Source organism: Megalobrama amblycephala, linkage group LG6, assembly GCF_018812025.1.
Source record: "Megalobrama amblycephala isolate DHTTF-2021 linkage group LG6, ASM1881202v1, whole genome shotgun sequence".
NCBI lineage: Eukaryota > Metazoa > Chordata > Actinopteri > Cypriniformes > Xenocyprididae > Megalobrama > Megalobrama amblycephala.
Genome location: NC_063049.1, coordinates 21,787,810 through 21,813,786, shown reverse-complemented (window position 1 = coordinate 21,813,786; position 25,977 = coordinate 21,787,810). Strand labels below are relative to the sequence as shown.

Here is a 25,977-nt window from a genome sequence, read left to right as displayed (position 1 = left end):
TCTCCCCGCCTTTACTCTGGCCATGTCCCTACAATGTCATAGATCTAAATGTAATGCTATAGTCATGGATCAGTTTCACGATAAGTTAACTGTGAGAGCTGTAATGGTAAAAACATGCTTAAAGTTTTCGAGAGAGTAATAATTAGCTATTTCATAGGCAAAGATGTCAGCCAATCACAGCAGTGGGTGTTTACACTGAAGTCTCACAGCAGACACGCCCCTTAAAACAGAGCGTTCAAATAAGAGGGCTAAAATCAGGGTAGGAAAAATGACTTTTATTTTTGAATTATGACAATTTTTGATGTAAAAAGCATACTAACTTTATAAGTGCACCCCAGCAAACATTATAAAACAATAAAACAACACAGTTCACGACCCCTTTAAACCCCTTAACATGTCACAGCAGTGATATAAAATATAAATCTCTTCAAAGAGTGATTTATGTAATGTGATATGCTCTTCTTTGTGCTGCATTTTTCAAAGCAAAGATTTCACTTCACACTTATTCAAATGTTAAAACTGCTTGAGATTGTGAACTTGATAATTAGACTGCTGTTTCACAGCAACAATACTGAAGCATACGTTTTATGTAATTATAGATAATGATTATGACAGGGGTGTTGAAGCATAATGTTTCCAAGAAATTCGGTCAACATTAGCTCACTTGTTTAGCCTATGTATTTGAAGAAAGTTAAAACAAAAGTATGCTAAGTGTAGACTTTTCACCTGATCATAATTTAACATATTAAATACCTACAATTCGTGCAACCACCATTTGGCGTCTTTAAGCTATCATACCATGCCAGTAATGGCCAACCGTCTTGCCTTTTTAACGCAACATTGATTGGAGCTGTAGGTTTGGCCTCTGTACTATCCAAGAGATATAGTTTTCTTGATCTCCTTTGTTAAAGATATTGTATATTTATCTACGTCATGTTTGTGCTCATGTATGTCAGTATGTACTGAGAGAAGGTCAAATCTGGTGACTGTTTTTCTGTAGTGCTGAGAGACTGGGCTTTTAAATGAACATTGTGTAAATATATGAATCATACACACAATCTCAGTTTGTCTGTTGAGAGCTGACAGCTCTGCTGTCCTGCAACAGCCAAGATAAACAGGGTAGGCCCATATCAAAGTCATGTTTCACTCTATCAATGAAGTTTTACAGATACTCCAAGCCAAGGCAAACACAGTTTAAGCATAACATACCTCCCACTACTACTTCCTGTACTTTTCTACATGGCATTGCCTGAAATCAATCAACTCTAAGTTGCTTTGTGTTAAGTGAGCCCGCAGCATGAATGCAGCCAAAAATTGAGACGTAATGACACAAGATCAGGCACAAGATGGAATTAAGGCATTTGTTGTGCAGATGTCTTGTTTATACCTCACTTCTTGGCATAAGCTGAAGTTGACATTTGGAGCTCAGATTTGAGTTACATCACACCAGTCTCTGTGACCTGGTTGGCGGTGGTTGTGAGCTCACAAGGGTTTGATGCTTTGTGAATGTTGATGTGTTAGCATTAATCAGAAAAGTCCAGTGGGCTCATGATAGAGCCTTGTGGCACTCCCCCTGTAGAACTCCGGCTGTAGAGGAGTTGTGTGGGAAGACTGTTCACTATAATGAAAGATGACCCAAGCTGCTTGTACATCAGAGTGTCCTGATACACACTGCTCTGATGTGAGCACAGACGCACAGACACACAGAATATTGTTAGCCCTGATGAGCAGGCTCAAGCCATTGCTTTTTTTAAGAGCATAGTTACAGTTTAGACTGTGGGAAACCTGGGTAATTGATAAGTCTGAGGTCAGTACACGTGTTGTTTTGCTGATAATTCACACTGATGCTTTGTTTTATAGGAGGGAGATTTCCTGGTACGAACCCACCATGTTGAATACTGCGATGGGGGTATTCTGGACCCTGATGATGTGCTAACAGACCTGGTGGAGGACAAGGACAAGGTAAGGCTCAGGGAAACAGTCGGGTATTAATATTGGAATCCACAAGGTGTATGTTATGTTATGTGGAGACATACTCTGAGGCCCTGTTTACACTAGAGCCTTGTCGTATTAAAACGCATAAGTTTTGCTAGGGTAACGCTTTTCATTTACACTACACCGGCATTTTCGAACCTCAAAAACTGAGTCTTTCAAAAACACTGCAGTCCCCGTTTTAATTTGAAAATGCCGGGGGTTGCATTTCAGTATAAACGGACCAAAACAGAGACTTTTTTGAAAATGATGGCGTGGCTGCCCACATTCGCTCTGTGTATGCTTGGCGACTGTGTGAACAATAACATGGACACTTTGCTGGCTTTGTTGTCATTTTTAGCAGCCATTGTGCAGTTAAACTGCATTTTTTAAAATACTGCAGCTGCCTACATGCACAAGAGGCAACTGTTTACACTTTTACATGCATGCCCAGTGTGCATGAACCGTCATGTGACATGCGTTTTCGGCCGTGTAGTGTAAACAGAGACCGTTTCTGAAACACTGTGGAAACGTCAGTGTAGACGAGGATTGTTTTCATTTTAAAATGCCATTTTAAAACGAAAATGCACTAGTGTAAATGGGGCCTGAGATGAATCACTTTTCAAATGGGCTCTAGAAACCATACACCTTCCCTCTTCTGTCTTCCATACCTTCCATCTATAAAGAATAAAGGCAAGCGAAATGTTAAAGCATAGCCCTTTAAACCCTTTAAACACTTAAAGGTGCCCCAGAACTTCTTTTTAAAAGATGTTATATAAGTCTAAGGTGTCCCCTGAATGTGTCTGTGAAGTTTCAGCTCAAAATACCCCATAGATTTTTTTTTATTCATTTTTTTTAACTGCCTATTTTGGGGCATCATTAACTATGCACCGATATAGGTTGCGGCCCCTTTAATTCTTGTGCTCCCCCTCCCCCGGAGCTCGCGCTTGCCTTGAACAGCATAAAGTTTACACAGCTAATATAACCCTCAAAATGGATCTTTACAAGATGTTCGTCATGCATGCTGCATGCAAACATCGGGTCATGTGAGTATAGTATTTATTTGGATGTATTACATTTGATTCTGAATGAGTTTGAGGCTATGCTGCGTGGCTAAAGCTAACATTACACACTGTTGGGGAGATTTATAAAGAATGAAGTTGTGTTTATGCATTATACAGACTCTGAGTGTTTAAAAATGAAAATAGCGACGGCTCTCTTGTCTCCTTGAATACAGTAATAAACGATGATAATTTTAACCACATTTAACAGTACATTAGCAACATGCTAACAAAACATTTAGAAAGACAATTCACAAATATCACTAAAAATATCATGTTATCATGGATCATGTCAGTTATTATTGCTCCATCTGCCATTTTTCGCTATTGTTCTTGCTTGCCTACCTAGTCTGATGATTCAGCTGTGCACATCCAGACGTTCTGCCCTTGTCTAATGGCTTGATCATGGGCTGGCATATGCAAATATTGGGGCGTACATATTAATGATCCCGACTGTTACGTAACAGTCAGTGTTATGTTGAGATTCGCCTGTTCTTCGGAGGTCTTTTAAACAAATGAGATTTATATAAGAAGGAGGAAACAATGGAGTTTGAAAGTCAGTTTATGTCTTTTCCATGTACTGAACTCTTGTTATTCAACTATGCCAATATAAATTCAATATTTAATTCTAGGGCACCTTTAAGTGGCCTTTGTTCTAATAGTGTTCGTGCTTTTAGCTTGGAATGTAATTTGCATTCTCAGCATCATAAAGTAAATATTAAGGTCCTAAACCTAATTCAACGTTTCCTAAAGAATTCAGGGAGTTCTTCGTCCACCCACCAAAATTACATAAATTATAATTGGTCTTAATCACAAACAAAAATACTATTTTATAGCATATTTTTATGTTTTTTAGATTAGTTCAATAAGCGAATGAGATTTTAATTCGGCATCAACTCAATTAATAATTTGCAAAAATGATTCTATACCAAAACTTGAATCGCAGTGTTCATGTATGTTTATTTTTTCCTGTAGCCGGTGAAGATGCTTTAGAAGATGTGTTGTGGTTTATGTTAATGGTATCCAGTCCTTCATTTTATTAAGAAATCTGCCAAATGTAAGGTTTCATTGGCTTAGTTCTTGTGCACAAGAAGTTGTTTGGTCCAGTGATATAATAAAACCGTGAAGCATTAGCAAGAATGCATTGACTTATTATGCACTCAAAAAAATTAAGCCTTTTTTTCAAGATTTATGCTTTCAATTAAAAGTAAAATTCTATCAAACTGAATAATCCTTACATATTTTAATTGAATAATTGAATAATCCTTACATATTTTTACATAAGGATTATTCAATTCAATTTGATGGAATTTTACTATTAATTGAAATGCGTAAATCTCAAAAGAGGCTTAATTTTTTTGAGTGTAGTATTTGAACTGTTGTTAATGGTGGCGCAATCCACCCCATTAAATGGTATAATGTCAGTTATTCCAGAGCAACAATACAGCAGAGGAAAGAACCCCAGAACACATTTACTCAAGCAAATGTGAGAAGTTTTGCTGAGAAGTTGTGAGAAAATGTGAAAATTTATGGAAAACAAAATCACATGAAAATGAAAAATCACAGGTTAGGTTGTATTGCCATATGTGCCAAATATATGTACTGTGAAAAAGTAGAAAATATTAAATATACATAACTAAAAGTAAAGTACTTGGGTCCCTTTTTATTGAAGTTATGATAGAAATTGTAACCATAATGTTTTTGTACCCATTTATGGACATGATGGTCATTCTCTGTTTATAATGGAAACCGAGCATACGGTTCACCGCTTCATATGGAAAGCGCATCGTTGACATTTGCTTGAGAGGAGGCCATTTGGGCCATCCTCTCTCAGGAAAGAGTGGTCTCTTCAATGAGCCCTCGGGTATTCTGTTTGTCCTTTCTCTATATGGAGGTTATTATATTGAGCTGTGTGGCCGCCCCTAACTCGATAACACAAAAGGGCATTTGCCTCCTAATTGAATTTTCTCAGACATCAGATGCAAAGCTTTTGATTTCTGCACACTAATTAATAGAAGTGAGGGCACTAGGCATTATGGGTGACACGCGCGTTCTCTCTCTCTGAGCAAGATGATTTCTGGGATACTGCTTTATAATCAAAGTGTGGAAGTGTTTTATAGGCTTTAGCCACAGGGAATGCAGCCCATTTCTAAGGAATAATTTGCATATGAAAGATGAAAAATTGTCATGATTTAAAGATTATGAGTGGGACTATTAACTTAGAGATGATAGTGCCCAATGTTTCAGCATTCAGACCCTCTATAATTGGTTCTATGTCTTTAAAAACAATACTATTTTGGTACCATATTTTGATTAAGGCTGTTGATTCAGTGTGTTAATTTAATACAGTTGATGATTAAAAAGTAATGCTTTAAAAAGAAACTAATTTTTTTTTTATTATGCCTGCTGACCTGTACGCTACAGGAAACGTGCCTTTTCAAACCACAGTTTTCTTTTGCACTTTTTTTCTTGTGCAGGCAGAGCAGAATAATAGGTAACACTTTGCAATAAGGTTCATTTGTTAAAGGTGCCATTGAACATTTTTTTACAAGATGTAATATAAGTCTAAGGTGTCCCCTGAATGTGTCTGTGAAGTTTCAGCTCAAAATACCCCATAGATTTTTTTTTAATTAATTTTTTTAACTGCCTATTTTGGGGCATCATTATAAATGAGCCGATTTATGCTGTGCGGCCCCTTTCAATCTCGTGCTCTCCGCCCACGGAGCTCGCGCTTGCCTTAAACAGTGCATGAACAAAGTTCACACAGCTAATATAACCCTCAAATAGATCTTTACAAAGTGTTCATCATGCATGCGACATGCATGTGTCGGATTATGTGAGTATTGTATACTGTTATATTGTTTACATTTGATTCTGAATGAATTTGAGGCTGTGATCCGTGGCTAACGGGCTAATGTTACACTGTTGGAGAGATTTATAAAGAATGAAGTTGTGTTTATGAATTATACAGACTGCAAGTGTTTAAAAATGAAAATAGCGACGGCTCTTGTCTCTGTGAATACAGTAAGGAACGACGGTAACTTTAACCACATTTAACAGTTCATTAGCAACATGCTAACGAAACATTTAGAAAGACAATTCACAAATATCACTAAAAATATCATGTTATCATGGATCATGTCAGTTATTATTGCTCCATCTGCCATTTTTCACTGTTGTCCTTGCTTGCTTATCTAGTCTGTTGATTCAGCTGTGCACAGATCCAGACGTTAATACTGGCTGCCCTTGTGTAATGCCTTTGAACATGAGCTGGCATATGCAAATATTGGGGGCGTACATATTAATGATCCCGACTGTTACGTAACAGTTGGTGTTATGTTGAGATTCGCCTGTTCTTCGGAGGTCTTTTAAACAAATGAGATTTATATAAGAAGGAGGAAACAATGGAGTTTGAGACTCACTGTATGTCATTTCCATGTACTGAACTCTTGTTATTTAACTATGCCAAGATAAATTCAATTTTTCATTCAAGGGCACCTTTAACATTAGTTAATGTGTTAACTAACATGAACTAACCACGAGCAATACATTTGTTACTGTATTTGTTAGTCTTTGCTAACGTTAGTTAAGAAAAATACAGCTGTTCATAGTTTGTTCATGTTACTTCACAGTGCATTAACTAATGCATTAGTAAATGTTGAAATTAACATTAACAAAGATTAGGCTAATAAATGCTGTAGAAGTGCATTATTTCATGCTCATTATTATTTCATGTTCGCTAATGTAGTTAACTACCGGTAACTTATGAACCTTATTGTAAAGTGTTACCGACTAATAAGCTGTTTGCATTTTAAGGTTTGACAATAAGGATGAAAAAAATGCATGGGACAGTTGACCGGTCAACCAATATAGATTTTTTGATGGCCGATGCCGATATATTAGAGAGCAGGGTGGCCGGTGGTCAATATAAAGCCTATATATATAAATTTTATAAATTTATATTTATATTTATTTTACTTAATATTTAATAAATTAGAAATAAATCATTTGAAATTGAAATATTGATTCAAGTTCAAAATATTTATTTCTAATTTATTAAAAATATGTAAAAATAAACTTGATTCTGTAATCCTATTACATTATTATTGGACCAGCCAATGCACATGTGCAGTCCTAAACGCATTCAGATCATTCAGATCACTGACTATTTTTATAGACCTTATGTTGCTCCGCCTCTTTTCAGCACTGTGCTCATTGTGTTCTTTCTTCCGGTTTGTATTGCCACAGCGTGAAGGTACGGATTTATGAATGAACCGCTCGTTTTAAAATCTTTCTGGTCTACTGACATTTATGACATCCGCTCCAAACATTAGAATGCTCATAATATTTTTTGTTATCTCTACAGTAAGTAGTACAAAATAAGTACTTATAAGTACAATAAGTACTTCACCAGCTAATTGCTTGCCAAAATACAAAATTCTAAAGATGGTTCTGTGCTTGTTTCTCTGGGTCATAAGGTCTTCAACTGGAGCTTCTAACAGCAGCAGCAGTGACGCAATAGCCTTACCAATTGCAGATTGGCTCTTTTATTTTGAAGGCGGGACCTATTCTGCCATTTTGAGTGTTGTACTTTCTCCCTTTCGTAGTAATATGAGTGCACCATCTTTCTGTATATAAAGTCTTTGATATAACACAGCATAGTTTGAAATCAAAGGTTTAAAATTTGTCGCTCATGCATGTCCAGTGACATCTGGACTCTCCCGTCCGCATTTAATTTGCATGGACTGACCGTCACACACAGAGTACATATGTTCATGCAGGCTACAAATGCACTTCAGAAGATCTCAAAGCTGGATTCGATAAGACTTCAAGGTTTGTGAAATTAAATGTTTATTAGATATTCAAAGACTTTAAATGATAGGAATTTGTATTTGCTGAATGCTGATGGTAGGTGAGAAGTGTTTGCCTTTCTATTACTAATAATATAAAAGCAAATGCTATAATGCTTTTTCTTATAACTTTACTTTCTTTGTTTAACAGTTCTATCTAATAACGGATTAGACAGAGACTGTTAAACGTAGACCGTAAACTAAAGAAGACGGAGAATGGGGTGTGCTCAGGCGCTGACATTCTCCACAATGTCAAAATAAAAGTCCCTCTTCTGACACATCGGCCAAACAGAAAACGTATCGGCCAGTGTCGATATTTCAAAAATGGCATATATCGGGTGATATAGAGGGTATGCACGTGACGTCACCGCTGGCTGTTATGACTGCGGTTACGCCCACTGAGTGGCAAAGACTGAGTGGCAGCATTAGTTTTCAGCGTGAAATCCGCGAAAAACAGACAAAACACATCCAAAACGGGGAAAGAGTTTTGTGATTGACTGTACAAACAGCTTTGACACAAAATCTGAGGTATATTTTTACAGCTACGGAAAAAAGAAGCAAATGGATCACTGCAATTCACAGAAACAACTGGACTCTGGCAGAGAATTGTGGATTTGCAGTTTTCTTTTTGTGTCAAAATGATGGATTTTGGGGTAAAATCATACCCTTTATATTGTATTGTTATATACTGTGTTGACAACTCATCAATTAAATATTTACCATCTTATGTTCTGCATAATTGGGTGCTTTTAAATAAACACTTTCACAAACTATACAAGTTTCAGGGCTGGACGATATGACGATAGATCTATATAACATTGATATAAGTGATCACTCGGATTTAGACCTACCTATATTGTAGTTATATAAAGCATTCACGGGCAGATTTGCTTTATGTATTTCCCCGGCGTCGAAATCGGGCACATGTAAATGTCAGGAAACATGACTCCTGGCTGCATGTCAATATCCATTTCTTTGACATGTTATAAGGAACACTTTCGTGCCCAACCTTTAGTGTAATTGTTTGTTTTACTCAATTTTCCCTATTAAATCCAGTCATGCAGCAGGTTCTTTTGCCACTCAGTCCAGCTGATGGAGCGTGTTCCGGCGGGAAAGTGACATCAGTGCATACCCTCTGTATTGGGCTTGGCGATTATATATCGGTTGACCACTAGACAGAATTGTCAAAGGCCCAATGATTGATCTTGGATGAATAACTGTTTTAGCTTCATATTTAACCCTTAAATGCATGACTGTTTTGCCAATCATTCTTACATATTCGGGTCTTTATCGACCTGGATCAATAACTAACACGGAGGGATCTCTACCTGTCACGATAATATAAAACTCTTCTGATATTACAGTAACAATTACAGAAGAATAAAATAAAGCATATTTTGTTACCTTTTGGAGCTTGAAAGGGCTCAGTTTGAGCAGATGTTTTATGCCATCATCACAGTCCTCGTCAGAGCTCATTTCCCAGTAAATTCAGCAAATAATAGGCTATTTTTATGTTTGAGGTCACGAATATGAAGCCCATTCGCGATCTCAAACGTATTCTCAAAACTATGTAATTTTCAACATCTTCAAAATCAATATTTCGATCGCTAACAGCTTCACCAGATCAATCCAGTAACAGTTACAGTCATATTTGATTGTGTTCAGTACTCGCTCTGCAGTAAATCGCTGAGCCATTTCATGTTTGTTTTATTATTTCGTTTTCTGTCTGAATGAGTCGTCACCTCAGCATTGTGTATCAGACATTGCTACCTTGTGGAATAAAGGTGAATTACACTTATTCTGTCATCTAGGATTCAATTATTGTTGTGCAGAAAAAAAATATGTACACTCATACACACCTCGGGTCGTTAGCGACCCTATACAATTTTTACAAAAAATGAATACAAAAATAGGCATTCTTTTATAATTTTATGATTTTTTTCTTGTTATATTATTTATAATAAATTGATTGAGGAATACCAAGAAGGTTGATGTCTAACTTAAAAAAATGAATGAGGAGGAGGGTAGTGAATGATGTCCCGGGTCACTAAAGACCCGAGGAATGGATTTAAGGGTTAATTTATGCTGTGAAGATCCAGTATTATTTTACTTTTGATTAAAAAATATTATTATTCAATTTCTGTAGTATTTCGTACATTAATACTACAGTAGACCTACATGAAAAGAACTGTTTTCATTTTTCCTTTTTTTTATTATTATTTGTGCTGTTGCTTATAATTTGTTTATTTGTTCACTCTACAATTTTGGTGTCTAAAACAACCTTATTAATTAAATACTAGGTTACATGGGTCAAAAACAAAGACTTCTCATTTATTTTTTCACTTTTTTTATTGTGACAGGGCCAGTGAAAAGTTTGACCAGCAAAAAATGTTGGCAGAGCAAGTAAAAAATGTAACCACTTGCCTGACTAAGCCAGTAGAAAAATGTATTAGTGTTGAGCTCTGCAAATTATTTTTTTGTACCTTCAAATGGTATTGATTTAAGCTTCAGAAACTGTGATTTGCTGTGAATACGATGTTGATTAATTTACTGCTCTGGCTGATTCAGTGAATTAATTCAGTGAAGGATTCAACAGGCTGATATAGCCAGATAACCTGTGAATCGTTTTGAGTGATTCATTAAAATAACCTGCTCGAGCGATTAGTTAAAAAAAAAAAAAAAAAAAAAAAAACTGACTATTTACTCTGTATGTGTGTTTTGGACTTCAGTCAGTGAAGATATCGATAGAAGTCGATATAATATTATTTCATGGTACATGAAGTTGCATGGTTGCATTCAGGCTGTAGGCTCACAGATCGGGAAAAATAGCCTGTGATTTCTTTTCTTGACATGCTGTGTATTTAGCGGTCGAGAATAGCAGTACAGGAAACGTCTGGTGGTGTCTTTTACTGAACGTTAATTTGTGTGAATATTCTGTGCTGTAATTCAATGCGTTTTATGTACGCTCACACAGAGACTCGCACACATGCATGTATGTGCTTATATAAAAGCATGAACTCACTCCTCACCATTTCTTCCACTCACACTTGCACACAGTCCCCTGTTGGCATTGTGCCTTTATTCTGTTAGAGCTAGTATTTACTCATAAATCCAGACCGGGATGAGGAATGAGCTCTCACTGTAGTGATGTTGCCATGGTGACAACTTCCCAAATGTCACAGCCTGCGTTACTGTATCCTGGTGATCCAATAATTATTCTTTGCTTTTTGTAAGCCAGGAGTACGATTTTCTTTCTTTCAGAATAATTCTTTACAATGCTGCAGCATTTGAGTCATTTTAGAGCAGCATTTATATAAAGTAACGACTTTAAAGCAGGTATGTGCGGCGAAATGTACTTTTGAGTTTTTCAGAGCTGCCACATATGGTGTGTGTGCATTTGTGGAATGTGCCATTCGTCTTGTTAGGGTGTCAGATCTTCCTCTGTCAACAAAAACACAAGCCGTATTCTGGTAATTACTGTGCCACTCCCTCTGTAATGAAGCAAGCATACCACTCGACTGCTAAAACACACATAACCTGAAGGCAGATTACAAGATTTGCTTGCTTTAGCCTGTAGTTTATACACTTGCAACTGTTAAACTACATTCTGATTCACTTATATACATGTTCTTGTATTTAATTATGTTACAAATGTATGATATTGAAATGAATCTGCATATGTTTGTGGGATTGGCCACTCTTTAATATTTCTTAATCTACTTAGATAATACTTCACCCCAAAATGAATATTCTGTCATCATTTACACACCCTCATGTCATTCTAAAACTGTATGGCTGTCTTCTGTGAGACATAAAAGATATTTTAAAGGTCCCGTTTTTCGTGGTTTTTTGAAGCTTTGATTGTGTTTATAGTGTGCAATATAACATGTGTTAATGTTTCGCGTGTAAAAAAACACAGTATTTTTCACATAATTTACTTATCTGTATACCGCTGTTTCCACTGTCATAAAAACGGGCTGATGACTTCCTTGTTCTATGAAGTCCCTCCTTCAGAAATACGTAACGAGTTCTGATTGTGCCAGCGGTTCCTGTGTTGTGATTCGACAGCAGTTTAGCGCACCTTGCCCGGAAAGGTCACACCTCTTACCATAACGTGGAGATGCACGTGCTCAGTGTTATTGTAAACATGTCTTTAATTTTACCCTATCAATTTGAGCCGGAATCAGACCCGGTGATTGGACTGCGGGATGAAAATAACAGCGTTTCGACGACATGGCGACAAACACACTCTACAAACGCAACTCTTGTGTATTCCTGTGGGCGGAGGTTAGTCAAAAAACTGTTTTAGTGACGTCATTAAAGAAGGAAGTAGAGGGATGTAGTCCAAACTGGCCGTTCGATGTAGGCGACTTCTGTTAAATAAAATATCTCGCTTAGCATTGAACTTTGAGCTTTAAAATTTTACAGATTTTATTTATACTCTAACAACAACATTACACACTAACTAAAGTTTGAAACATGGGATCACGAAGAACGGGACCTTTAAGAAATGCATCAATGTGCTCTAATGTTGTTTGATTTCCAACATTTTTCAAAATACCTTTTGTGTTCCACAAAAGAAAGTCATAAGGGTTTGGAGCGACATGAGGGTGAGTAAATGTTGACAGAATTTTTACAGTATATTATCCCTTTAAGTGTCGGACATTAAGAAATGGCACCGTGAGATTACCTAAAAATCTGAATTGATGTCATTTACCCAACATCATGCTGCTTCAAATGATTTGTCATAATGTTGTTTTCTTTAATTGAACACAAAAGGAGAAATCCTGAGGAAAGGTGATGCAGTTTCGCATACAGTAACAGCATATGGTGACTGGGGATGGTCAAACTTCAAAGCTTTCTTATGGCTGTAGAAGACATCCTGCATATAGTCATATAGACTACATTTTAAGTTGCCTATGATTGAAAATCTTGATGTAAGACAGCTGTTACATAAAGAACATGCCAAAAATTATGCCTGTAGAAGGCTTAAAATTCTGCACCCATCATATAGACTACATTTTTAAGTTGCTTTTGATTGAAAATTAGGGATGTGACGGTGAGGAAATTTTCTCACCGGTTAATCATGTGTGACAACACTTCTCCTCTTTTGCAGCTCACTTTTAAATCGCTAATTCGAGATAAAACGAAAGTAAAATGCGTACAGCTGCACGGCCTGTTTTCAACTAATTCCTATAGAAGTTGAGCTTCCATTGGAATGAACTGAAAACGGTCCATGCTAATAGAGACAGAGTGCATTTAGGCCACGCCCACACTGGGGGGGGTGGGGTCAATCCTCTCCATTGACATTTGTATTGCGTGAAGCTGCCTCCTTGTCACTTCTTGCTTCTAACAAAAGATAGAACAATGTCTAAAAGATGCTGTGTGACAGGGTGTACAGTGAAAAAAAAGAAAAAAGCTAAAAACCCCAGAACTAAAATTTTATAAGCTACCAAACAATAAAAGCTAGCCTTTAAGGAGACAAAAGTGGATACAGGCAATAAGACGTGAAGCATCAGCAGGAAGAATGGGTAAATTGTGGGTAAATTTTAGTTTCTTAATATATCTCCTCCTCTTGGGTTCACATAGGGTGGTGAAATAATCTTTTGACATGGGTAAAAATAATGATTTTTTTTTAAACATATCCTGTCGCAAATAACATTCCCCTCTAGTGGGCGTAGTTCTCAGAGTAATATGACACATTGCGCTCTGTCTCAATTGCCTGTATCCACTGTTGTGTCCTTAAATGCTTGTTTTTTTCAGTCGACAGCTTATAAAACTTGTAGGTTTTTTAGCTTGTTTGCTGTAGACCCCGTCACATAGCAGCTTTTAGATCAGTGGTCACCAACCTTTTTAAGCCCAAGATCCCTGACCTCGACCTTTTTGAAAGACAAGATCTACTTGATAGAAAAGACAGCCCAGATTTGTATTTAGTATTTTTTTCGTGGTCAGTGTAGATTCTGATTTATTTATTTATTTTTACAAGCAAATTGGCCGATTCTGATACTGTTCGCAGATATTTATTATTAATATTATTATAATAAACAAAAATACATAGCCATTTCAAATCAGAGGGAACCACTGCTTTTTAATCACAATCCAAACAAAGATGCTATGCACGTTGCATGAACAGTTGTTTTTTATTTGATTTAGATTTAATTTCAAGATTTAAAGCAAAAACAGAACGGTATGACTTTATCTTTGTGAAATTATAAACGCTACACACACAAAAAAGCATGAAACAAAAACAGCAGGCTGAATGGGACGCAGATTCACTCTCTGACAGCAGGTGGCGCTTACGGAGCAGCAGTGATACAGCGTTTCCTTGGTTACTGCTGTAAACAAAGCTGAAATGCGCTAACAATTAGCTACTTTATTCTGAGGTAAGAGGAAAATAAAATGCCATTGCCATCGAAATGTTCCTGAAGTCTGATCTCCTTTTAGAGATGAATTCATAATCCCTCACCCCCAATTTCCTTCCTATATTTCGAGCATCGTGAACAGTGAGCTGCTCTGCCTGCTACAGAATTTTCTCCTCTTCGCGTCCGTCTTCAGCGTCTCTGGCCTCTTGTTAACGGCCGTTTACAGACTCGGACATAATGTGGGCTATTTACCTTTATCTGTCTGTCCCAGCAGCTCCAGAAAATAACATAAAAATAAATACAAAAATACAGTACAGAGACTGGAGAAATGTAATGTATTTTTGTACTCTCATTTCTGTTATTTTCGCGAGCTACTGGAACGGTGATAAAGATCGACCAGTCGATCGCGATCGACAGGTTGGCAACCACTGTTTTAGATGTTCTGTTTTTTGTTATAAGTCAGAAATGACAAGGAGGCAGCTTTACACAATAAAAAGTCAATGGTGAGGGTTAGATTGTTTTCCCCCCTGGTGGGCGTGGTTTTCAGATTATAACACATGTCGTGGATTAAGAATGCCTGTGCGGATTTTATTTTCACTTTCAATTAGCGGCAATTCGGGGGCAGCAATTGCTTGAATTGTGGGTTATTATTCTTAATGAAAAACACAACAACTATAAAAACACAAGTAATCTTTTGCAGATTCCCTATTAGCACTGGGTTTGATTTCCAAATATTGCAAAAATCTTCCACAATCATCTTGTCAGTCAGCTGTTTTCTGACTGAACTAAATGATTTTTTTATTACAAAACGACGGTAGGGGTCCATGCCGCAGTGGGCAAGTGACGTTACCGCTAACACAGTCAACACTGACTATCGCAGCAAGCCTACTGAAAATCTTGAGAAAATTACATAATTTTTGGACTGTTCCTCACACAAAGCTATCTTATGTCTGTAGAAGACTTGAAATCCAGCACCCAATTCATACACTATGTTTATGGTGTGTTTTTTTTTTAATTTCTTTTAAGCTTGACAGACTCCCCATTTTCTTTGGTGGCCACACTACTCTTCGAAAACTCACCTTTTGTTTTTCACAGAGGTCACACAGGTTTGGAACATTGGTAACACTTTACTTGAAGGGGTGTGCATAAGACTGACATGACACCTTCATAATCTTGACATGACACGTGTCATGATTATGAAGGAGGTTTTATGCGTGTTTATGACAACTGTCATTAAGTGTCATTCGCTCAATTATGTCATTTTAAATGCAAAGATGACATTGTTTGAGATGTCTTTGTTACGACAACTTGACATAAACCAACACATCATGACCTGTCAGTGTCTTTGTCATGACAACTTGACATTAGCAAAACATCATAACCGGTCATAAACATGACATAGCAGATTAATTATCAAACTTAAAAAAACTACTTAGCTTTATGGGTTAACATTACATTACATTATTTTGGTAACATTTCAGTATAGGGAACACATATATAAACGATTAACTATGACTTTTCCCTCAATAAACTCTTAATTAAGTTGGCTTGAAAAAGCCAACTTACTGATCTGCTATATAAACTTATTATTATTATTCTTCTGACCGAAAATTTGAACACTATCTCCTCCTAGACTGTTCAAGCTACAACCACCAAACTCAGCCCAGACCTTCAGACTGTTCTGACTCGGGTTGCTATATCTTTTCAGACTGATCCGACTTACGGTTTTCCTAAAAATGCTGATCAAACTTGGAAAAAATCCCATTGACTTTCATTGACGGAATGTTCAAATGAGCCAAGACTTTCAAATTCCAACTGTCAAAATTCAAATTTAAACTATGGAAGCCCATTAGACTCAAACCCAATTAGACTCAAGTGCCATTCTATGTACTATTTCTAATCCATTGAAACTCATTCAAAATCATAAACCCATCATCTATCTATCTATCAAACTAAATATCTATCTATCTATCTATCTATCTATCTATCTATCTATCTATCTAACTCATTCAAACTCATCTATCTATCTATCTAACTCATTCAAACTCATCTATCTATCTATCTAACTCACTCAAACTCATCTATCTATCTATCTATCTATCTATCTATCTCATTCAAACTCATTTATCTATCTATCTATCTATCTATCTATCTATCTATCTATCTATCTATCTATCTATCTATCTATCTATCTATCTATCTATCTATCTATCTATCTATCCATCTCATTCAAACTCATCTATCTATCTATCTATCTATCTATCTATCTCATTCAAACTTATCTATCTATCTATCTATCTATCTATCTATCTATCTATCTCATTCAAACTCATCTATCTATCTATCTATCTATCTATCTATCTATCTATCTAACTCATTGAAACTCATCTATCTATCTATCTATCTATCTATCTATCTTTCTATCTAACTCATTCAAACTCATCCATCTATCTATCTATCTATCTGTCTGTCTATCTATCTATCTATCATCACTGGTAGCTGCCAAGCCACTCCCTAGCAACCAAATGGAGTACCCTAGCAACCGTTTTGCAAAATCTATATCTCTGCATCAGAACATCGTACAGACATGGGGGTTGGTTTATATTGTCAAGCAGCCTTTGGAGTATCATCATTGGTAGCTGCAAAGCCACTGCCTAGCAACCAAACAGAGTACCCTAGCAACCGTTTTGCAAAATCTATATCTCTGCATCAGAACATCGTAGAGAGATGGCGGTTGGCTCTTTTGACTCATGCTAGCAATCTGGACTTCCAACATGCTACACATGCTAGCAGTGAATAGCTACATGCTAATAGTGATTAGCTAAGTGTTAAACTGGGCTAAGAACATGCTAACAACTCTATAAAAACTTGATAGTAACCATCTGTGACAACTACTAACCACTTAGCAACATCATGGCAACCACCCAGGTTACCATAGCAACCGCCTAGCAACCACCCAGAACACCCTAGCAACTGCCTAGCAACACCTTAGCAACCACCCAGGTTACCATAGCAACTGCCTAGCAACCACCCCGAGTACCCTAGAAACTGCATAGCAACACCCTAGCAACCACCCCAAGTACCCTAGCAACCGCATAGCAACATCTTAGCAACCACCCCGAGTACCCTAGCAACTGCATAGCAACACCCTAGCAACCACCCCAAGTACCCTAGCAACCGCATAGCAACACCATAGCAACCACCCCGAGTAGCCTAGCAACCGCATAGCAACACCCTAGCAACCACCCCAAGTACCCTAGCAACCGCATAGCAACACCCTAGCAACCACCCCAAGTACCCTAGCAACCACATAGCAACACCATAGCAACCACCCAGAACACCTTAGCAACCGCATAGCAACACCTTAGCAACCACCCTGAGTTGCATAGCAACACCCTAGCAACCATGGAGATTACCCTAGCAACCACATAGCAACACCCTAGCAACCACTCAGAACACCTTAGCAACCGCATAGCAACACCCTAGCAACCACCCTGAGTACCATAGCAACCTCATAGCAACACCCTAGCAACCACCCTGAGTACCCTAGCAACCGCATAGCAACACCATAACAACCACCCTGAGTACCCTAGCAACCGCATAGCAACACCCTAGCAACCACCCCAAATACCCTAGCAACCCCATAGCAACACCTTAGCAACCACCCGAGTACCTTAGCAACCGCATAGCAACATCTTAGCAACCACCCCGAGTACCCTAGCAACCGCATAGCAACACCCTAGCAACTACCCCAATACCCTAGCAACCCCATAGCAACACCTTAGCAACCACCCAAGTACCTTAGCAACCGCATAGCAACACCCTTGCAACCACCCTGAGTACCCTAGCAACCGCCTTAAGTACCCTGAATCTATCTATCTATCTATCTATCTATCTATCTATCAAACTAAATCTATCAAACTAAGTCTATCTATTGAACTAAATCTATCTAATAAAACTTAAACTTTCAAACTGAAAAGCTTCAAACTTTTAAAACTCCTTCAAACTTTCTGGACCGGCTTTTTCAAGCCAACTTAAAGTTTGTCTTCAAACTTTTTTATCTAGTTTACTGCTTATTATAGTTAATTGTTAAGTTTAGGTATTGGGTAGGATTAAGAATGTAGAATAAGGTCATGCAGAATAAGGCATTAATATGTGCTTTATAAGTACTAATAAATAGCCAATATTTTAGCCATATGAATGCTAATAGTAATAAGCAACTAGTTAAAAGACCCTAAAATAAAGTGTTACCATTATTTTATAACAGTGTCATCTTTTTTACGAAATTTGAAATTGTCTATTATCTGACCTTCTGTTGGAGGAAACTTAAAAAAAAAAAACATGTGACGTGTTATAAAATTATAAAATTATTTGTCAGAGTATTGTCACTTAATGACATTTTAATGACAAGTTCAATTTGTACCACTGTACTTGAGCTCAAGATACATATTTATGACACTATTATAATGGCCTCATGTCAAAACCAACTACATGACAGTTTAATGCAATGTTAACCCATAAAGCTAAATGATGTCAAGTTGTCATGACAAAGACACTGACAGGTTATGATGTGTTGGTTTATGTCAAGTTGTCATAACTCGGACATCTCAAACAATGTCATCTTTGCATTAAAAATGACATAATTGAGCGAATGACACTTAATGACAGTTGTCATAAACATTCATAAAACCTCCTTCATATTCATGACATGTGTCATGTCATGATTATGAAGGTGTCATGTCAGTCTTATGCACACCCCTTCAAGTAAAGTGTTACCGGAACATTAATTAGGACAGAATTAAAATTTTTGGGTGAACTAAAAATAAAGTTCCTCTCTTAAGTGTGAACATTCTTACAAATGTCTTGGAAATATCACAGAAGAAAGAACGAATTGGCTATTTTAGTCTAGCTGGTGTGAAGATGTGCTCTGGTTTTGTTGCTGAAGCTGTAAAGTCACCAAGTTTTCAGATTTACTTTTCTTCTGAAACATTCCTCAGCACACGCACACACGCTCGCCTGCTCACAGATGCCTGAATGTGTTAATGATATGCTCACAGCTCTTATTCACATTCAACTGAAGGCAAAAGATGGTACATTAGTCAACACTCTCATCAATATATGAACAGAGAAAGATGTTAGAATATTCATCTGAATCTGTGCTGCCGACTTGTTTTCGGCCGGAGTACCTTATAGTTATGGGCTGAGGAGCAGTGTGGCACAATTGCTCCTTTCTGCCCTCTAGAGATCATTTATAGCGTAGATGTTATTTCTCATCCAGATTTAAACATTCTGCATTAGCCACCTGTGCAAAAACAAGATTAAAATTAAACAAAAAGGGCAAAGCAAAAACACTCCTTTATAGATTTTTCACTACACTTTCTACACAGTATTTACAATTTTTCATTTCTCAATGGTATTTCAAAAACAGCCCCCAAAACCGTATCTTAAAGGTTACGATGTAATGGGAGAGCAGGGAAAATGGAGTAATGTGTGTGTGAATAATATTGATGTGTGTGAAGGAGGTTAATTAAAAGCTCCAGTCATTCATCACGGACCGAGGGCAGGCAGACGGACTGACCGGCCTTAAATCAATCACACGCTCTCGGCTCGCCGTACTGCTGATACTCAACCGCTCTCGTAGCTCACTGTGTCTTGACAGCTTTGCTAGACTTTAACTCTTGTCTTTTAATTTTTTTTAACTCAAGTCTGAGCGTGTTAAGATTTGCTCGAGGCTGTCTCAGTCTAGTCTTGCCTGAAACCTTGATAACGTTCATCTCACACTTAGTAGAGTGTTACCGCTTAAAGGGGCTTGTCATTTGTGTCTCCAATAAGTTCCACTGTCTTACTTGTATCAGTCTATGGCGCTCACAACTTCTGATTCTCTGGCTCTAGCGAGTCTAGCAAGGGAATCATTTAAACTGCTCACAGTGACATTGGTTTTACTCAACGAAGATCAAACCAGAAAGTTTGCCATTGTCTAAATCTATGTCAATTTGTCTTGTGGTCTCGTCTTGTGGCATATCTCAGTTTACACTTATGCTGAGCCTTTGTTGAGTCTGAGGATGTAATCGTGTGCTTACTGCTAAGTGGGAAGTCTTTAGGTTTTGGAGGATTGTTGCATTTCTGATTTGAACAGAATGTTCTGCTGTTTAACTTGACTTTGACATCAGTTTCTTGATTGGGTCTAGAGGAGAGAATAGCCAATCGACTAGACCAGAATTGATTTCCTTTTAAAGTATGTGTTTGATTGAGTGCTCTATTTTTTTTTCCATTAAAGAGAGGGACTCGAGGCCAAGCTATAATTTGTTTTATAGCCAAAAGAATGTAATTAATGAATGAATGAATTAATTTAACTACTAATTCTTTAGTTTTGTTATTGATATTATTATTTATTTATATTGCCATTTATTTACATTTTATTATTATTAATGTGTGAGTATTAGCAAAGTCCCTTTAAGACAAGTCATTTCACTCGGCGGCCATCTTTGAAACGCCTCTCGGGCATCCTGGGCATCATGCAATCTCTTTGAATGGGGAAACATCAAATTCTCCAAAACTGTTCGCCAACCTTACGATTAAATTTCATATTTGAAAACACCAATGAAATCTAACAACAACCGGCTCATAAATTTAGTTTCTAAACGCTCGAATCATGACAAAAAAACTGTATTTTTCAGGCTGGATCAAACTAATGCGCATGCGCAGACCTAAATGCGCGTCTGTTTGGAGGCGCGCGTCTGACTGTTTCTATAGAAACCGGTGATTCTAACGCCCGCTGAAGTGACGCGAAGACTTTACCAGTCGGCGATTGGCTCTTATTTAGAAGGCAGGACTTATTCCGCCATATTGCGCGTTACACTTTCTCCCATTCAAAACAATACGAGTGACACGTCTTGTGTTATTCTATAGTCTTTGGTATTAGGGATGTGACGAGATCTCTTGCCATGAGATCTCGCGAGATTATAATGTGACGAGATTTCTCATTGAGGTGAAAAGCTGTCTCGCGTTATTGCTATGATGGAGTATGAGGGTGAAATTAGGATAGAATATGCCAACACTATGTTTACATTGCTCCTCCACTGTCGTTTTACTTTTTATAGAAATAAAAACCATTTAATTCAGTTGGATAATAGTCGCTTCAATCCCATCCAGCTCATCCAACACGAGCAGCACGTTGTGCGTCATGCAGCAGGGATCTACTCTCATTTTCGTCAATGAATAAAAACGAGATGGAAATGATACAGAGGGATGTTATGGAAAGATATCCGGTCAGGACTAATGTCCTGTGTAGAAGATCCGCACATTTGAATTGTAAACAAAACGTGCGGCAAAACGTGGCGTTGTTGCGCGTCCTACGGGCTCACGCAGCAGCGCTTCAGACTGCTCCAGAGCGGGTCACGATCAATGAATAGCGCACATTTATGTCAAGCAATTGCTTATGAACTATTATTGATGACTTATGACAATGTTTACTATATGATGTTTATATGGTAATATGTTTTAGACGGTTGTAAGAAAGCATATTTTATCTCCCTCACCTGAACTTGAAGAACAGCCTGCTACAGTAGGCTACAGTGCAGAGTGCAGACATTTCAAAATAAGAGTCACGGTGTATTTTGGGCTCGTTTACAGTTAAAAATCAAGCATTATCCACTTGTTAAGTCGTGAAGTAAAGAACGCCGTTTCCGGGTCCAAGCCTCGACTCATTTCACTTGAGAATGCCATCTTGACGGCTGTTTATGAGCGCTATTTATTCATAATAAACATTTTAAGAAGTTAAACGTTTAATATACTTACAGTCTACACAACAGTCTCCGTGCTCACAGCGTCACAGACGTTAATATTTTAACGATTTATAAAAGATGAATCACTGTCTGGCCATCTGGAATTTTGGTATGGAGATAAAAGTTATGATTAGAATTTTTTTGGTAGTATTACACCACATCGTGTGTGTTTATTAGCACCGTTTGTTGTTTTCTTGTGGTATGAGATAGAGCGTTTGGAGCCAGAAGTGCTGCCGCGTGACGTCAGACTTAACAACCAAATAGCCTAAGTTATTTCTTCCTGGTCATTGTTATTTTGTTGACACAATATACTGTATTTAAATTCATTTAATTTTCCATTTAATTCACTAAACAAACTATAGCTTTTGCCATAGAAAGGAAACACTAAGGACATTATTTGACACACTATTCAATATAGATTTTTATAAGTATCAGGGTTATTATAGTTTATTAAACCCAAAACCATAAAAATCTTCATTACTTGAAACTAGATAATAAATGTTATTTCATCTAGTTTCTGAGCTTAGCTTAATTTGATGTACTAAAATAACTAAAACAGAAAAAAACTATATAGACATCTAAAAGCCAGAACTAAAAGACATAAACACAAAAATGACTAAAATTTGTAACTAAAATTACAATAAAAGCAGAAAAACTAAAAAAAAAATCTAATCAAATCAAAAATTTTAAAAACTAGGCTACCCTAGTCCATGACAAGTGCTGAATTGAGCTCTCTTTCGTGTCTTTTTGCACTTGAACGGTCAAAAACACACACAATTATGTCAAAATGTCTGAGTAAAGTTACAGTTGGTTATATCTTAAGTGAATGTAGCTGGGAGAATATCAGATATATATCACTATACTGGATCTGTGAGTTACTGAGAAATGCTTAGTTGATGCATTACAATTTAACCGAACCCTTTAGATTTTAGTCAACTAAATTTACTGTAGATTTAGTCGACTAAAGCTAAAACAATTTCTGATGACTAAAATATGACCAAATGGCTAATTTAAAACAAAATGGCATTTTAGTCAAAAGACTGACTAAAACTAAATCAAAATTTGCTGTCAAAATTAACACTGGTCACACCCCAGAGAGTATATATGTATGTGTGTGGTCTAAAAATGGTGTATTCCCGCCTATTGTTTGTTTGTTTATTTATTTTTAATATTATTATTGTGTGTGTGTGTGTGTGTGTGTGTGTGTGTATGTGTTGTAAAAATGGTGTATTCCTGCAATTTTTTTTTTATCTTATTATTATTTTGTAAAAAAAGTATGCCATTTATTTTATGCTTTATTATTAATATTATTAATATTATTATTTATTTTTAATAATAATAATAATAATAATAATAATAATAATAAAAATATATTTATATTGTAAAAATTGTGTATTCTCACCATGCATATATTATAAAGTATGTTAGAAATGCAACGGCTCTGATCATCCAACAGTAAATAAAGATTCTCTTATATGACTCTATCATATATGGATCTGTGTTGGAATAGTCTAATTGTCAGTCGATATCAGCATTAAAAATCATTTATTCTAAGCGTGCAATTACGAGTACATTTTACGATCCTTTTCATAATTTAGTTCTTAGCAGCAGTGAGCAACACTATTTTATCCTTAAACAGTTGCACACTATCTGCAACAATTATTGTTGAAAAACATGCCGTGTACCGGTCTAGATAATTTGTATATGCTATGTCACGAACAAAAGACTTCAGTAGAGTGCATAACTTCGTTTGCATGTATTTGGCCGGAGGCGGTACCACTTAGACAGTGTATGTGTGTACGAGTGGGTAGCCATGGTAATAATACGCTGGGTAAAATCTCCGACATTTGGAGGGATTAGAACGTCTGTGTGCTTCATCTGGAGTAATTAAACACTCCATAGTACCACAAATCAGCCCTCTTCAGGGCTAGCGAGATTGCGTGTGTGTGTAAAAGATAACATGTAAGATGAGAGCCCTGTTTCGTCACTCTCTTCCTTCTCTTTGTTGGGTTTAGATGGGGATTGTTCTTTTAAACTGATTACAGTGAGGCCTCCTTAAAATCTCACTTAAAGCTAATTAAATAGGTTAATCAAGATTAATTAACAGCCATTCTTGCTTCTCAGCAGTGCTGCTGTCTGCTCGCTACAGAAGCCGAGACGTGAAAAGCTATGTGATTTGATTACCGTACTCTCCCTCATCCAATCACCATTAACCCCCAGCAGGCTCACTGCCCCATTGGTCGGGCCGCTTGCACAAGCCGATGAATATTCAGCAGGAGCTGATGGATGAAAATAATGGTGTTGGAGCTGGCAGGGGCGATGGCATCTGAAACCCAGGCCCAGCAGGAACTAACACTGCACAGCCGGCCTGGACCAGAGAGGCCATCTCGTCTCGTCCAGTCAATTTAGCTGTGATCTTCCTCCCACAGGCCTCTGTGCCGCCACCCGTCATACCCCGGCCGTAAATTCAAAGATTCCTAAAAAGCAATCGGCTGTGAAGCATCGAGGGTGAAAAACGCCGTTGAAGAGATCCTGACCCCCTGTGTGGTCCATAGGTTTTAATTTATGATCGTTTAGAGCGGTTGTTGGATGGGTATTGACTCTGCTCCCTGTGCTCTTTTCCCCCATGTTTTTGTTTTTGTTCCGAGGCTTTAATTTATCATCAGCTCAAGCGAAACAGACGTGAGTGATTTGGGAGGGACTCGTGAGCGTGACTTTACTCTGGGCTTGAACTCTGATAATGGAGCCGGTATGATATGGTCACGGTCTAGCAGTGAGGGGAATGGAAGAGACCCCCTCCCATTCCTCCTCTCTCTTTTTCTGAGGTTGAGAATTGAGGAAATGGAGCCATCTTAAATGAAGTGTTGTGTCAATAATAGTGTGTTGTGTGAACTTTTTGTGGTCGCTGACAGGAGTCAGGTTATTGTAATGTGTGCAGATGTGTAGAATGATGCATCGGTGAAAACCAGATGAATGCTGTAACTGGATTGCTAGCAGTTAGCACATGTTCCTCTGTGGCAAAATCCTTATTTGAAGCTCATTTTTCCCATCTGTGCATGTTTGGTGACATTTAAACAGATGTAGCTGAAAAGTAGAATGCACTTCATTAAAATGCATATTTTGCTGAGGTATTTCTTTAAGTCCTGATGTAATGGAAATAGCTACAGATCTTATTCCATATTGTGACGTATATCCGAGTGAAGCATATTTTTATAAAAAAAAACAAATAAAAAAAAAAATACAGCAATGACTTGGTTCTGCCCATCAGTTGTTGATTGGTCAGTCAGTAAGAATGGGCAAGGTTTAAGTGAATGAAATGATTGGAGAAATCCGGCATACGTCACCAGAGAAAAGTCATTTCATGGGAAGATTCGGTTATAAAATCTTTATTAAAAATTATAAGGTTAAAACTTTTAAAAAATAAAACATGCATGGATGAATCGTTCACAATAAGATCAATAAAATGCATTTAAAAATGTTCATTTCATGCCACTTTAGTATTAGTTCACTTTAGAAAAATGAAAATTACCCTAAGCTTTACTAACACTCAACAGGGTTTTTCCTGGGTCAAAAATGGTCTTCGGTGGTGGCTTACAGACATGGTCATCGATACAAACAGTAAAAAGTACCCTACCCACATTGAGTATGAAGCTCAAAAAGTGAAAAAAAAATCATAAACTTGTTCTCCACATAGCTCTGGTGGGTTAATAAAGTCCTTCTGAAGCAGAACAATGCATTTGTGTTTGAAAAATATGCATATTTAACAATTTATAAAGTAAAATATCTGGCTACCACCAGAACGCCTTCCGTATTCAACTTAAGAAGAAAGTGTAAAACTCTCGCAGTTCAAAACGCTTATGCTACGTCCTACACTAACTGTATTCAAATTACGAAAAACTTTTTCATGAGTTGAGTATGGAAGGCAGTGTTGCGGAATCTAGATATTTTA

The 25,977-nt window shown here is 37.2% G+C and overlaps 1 protein-coding gene across 8 annotated transcripts in view; it reads left to right on the top strand.

Moving 5' to 3' along the window:
- pard3bb (par-3 family cell polarity regulator beta b) overlaps positions 1-25,977 on the top strand; it is a 449,216-nt gene that overhangs the window by 24,475 nt on the left and 398,764 nt on the right. For all 8 annotated transcript variants that reach the window (XM_048193363.1, XM_048193369.1, XM_048193368.1 and 5 more), the window contains exon 3: positions 1,861-1,962. In XM_048193363.1, the coding sequence (XP_048049320.1) occupies positions 1,861-1,962 (102 nt within the window). The remainder of the gene's footprint in view (positions 1-1,860; positions 1,963-25,977) is intronic.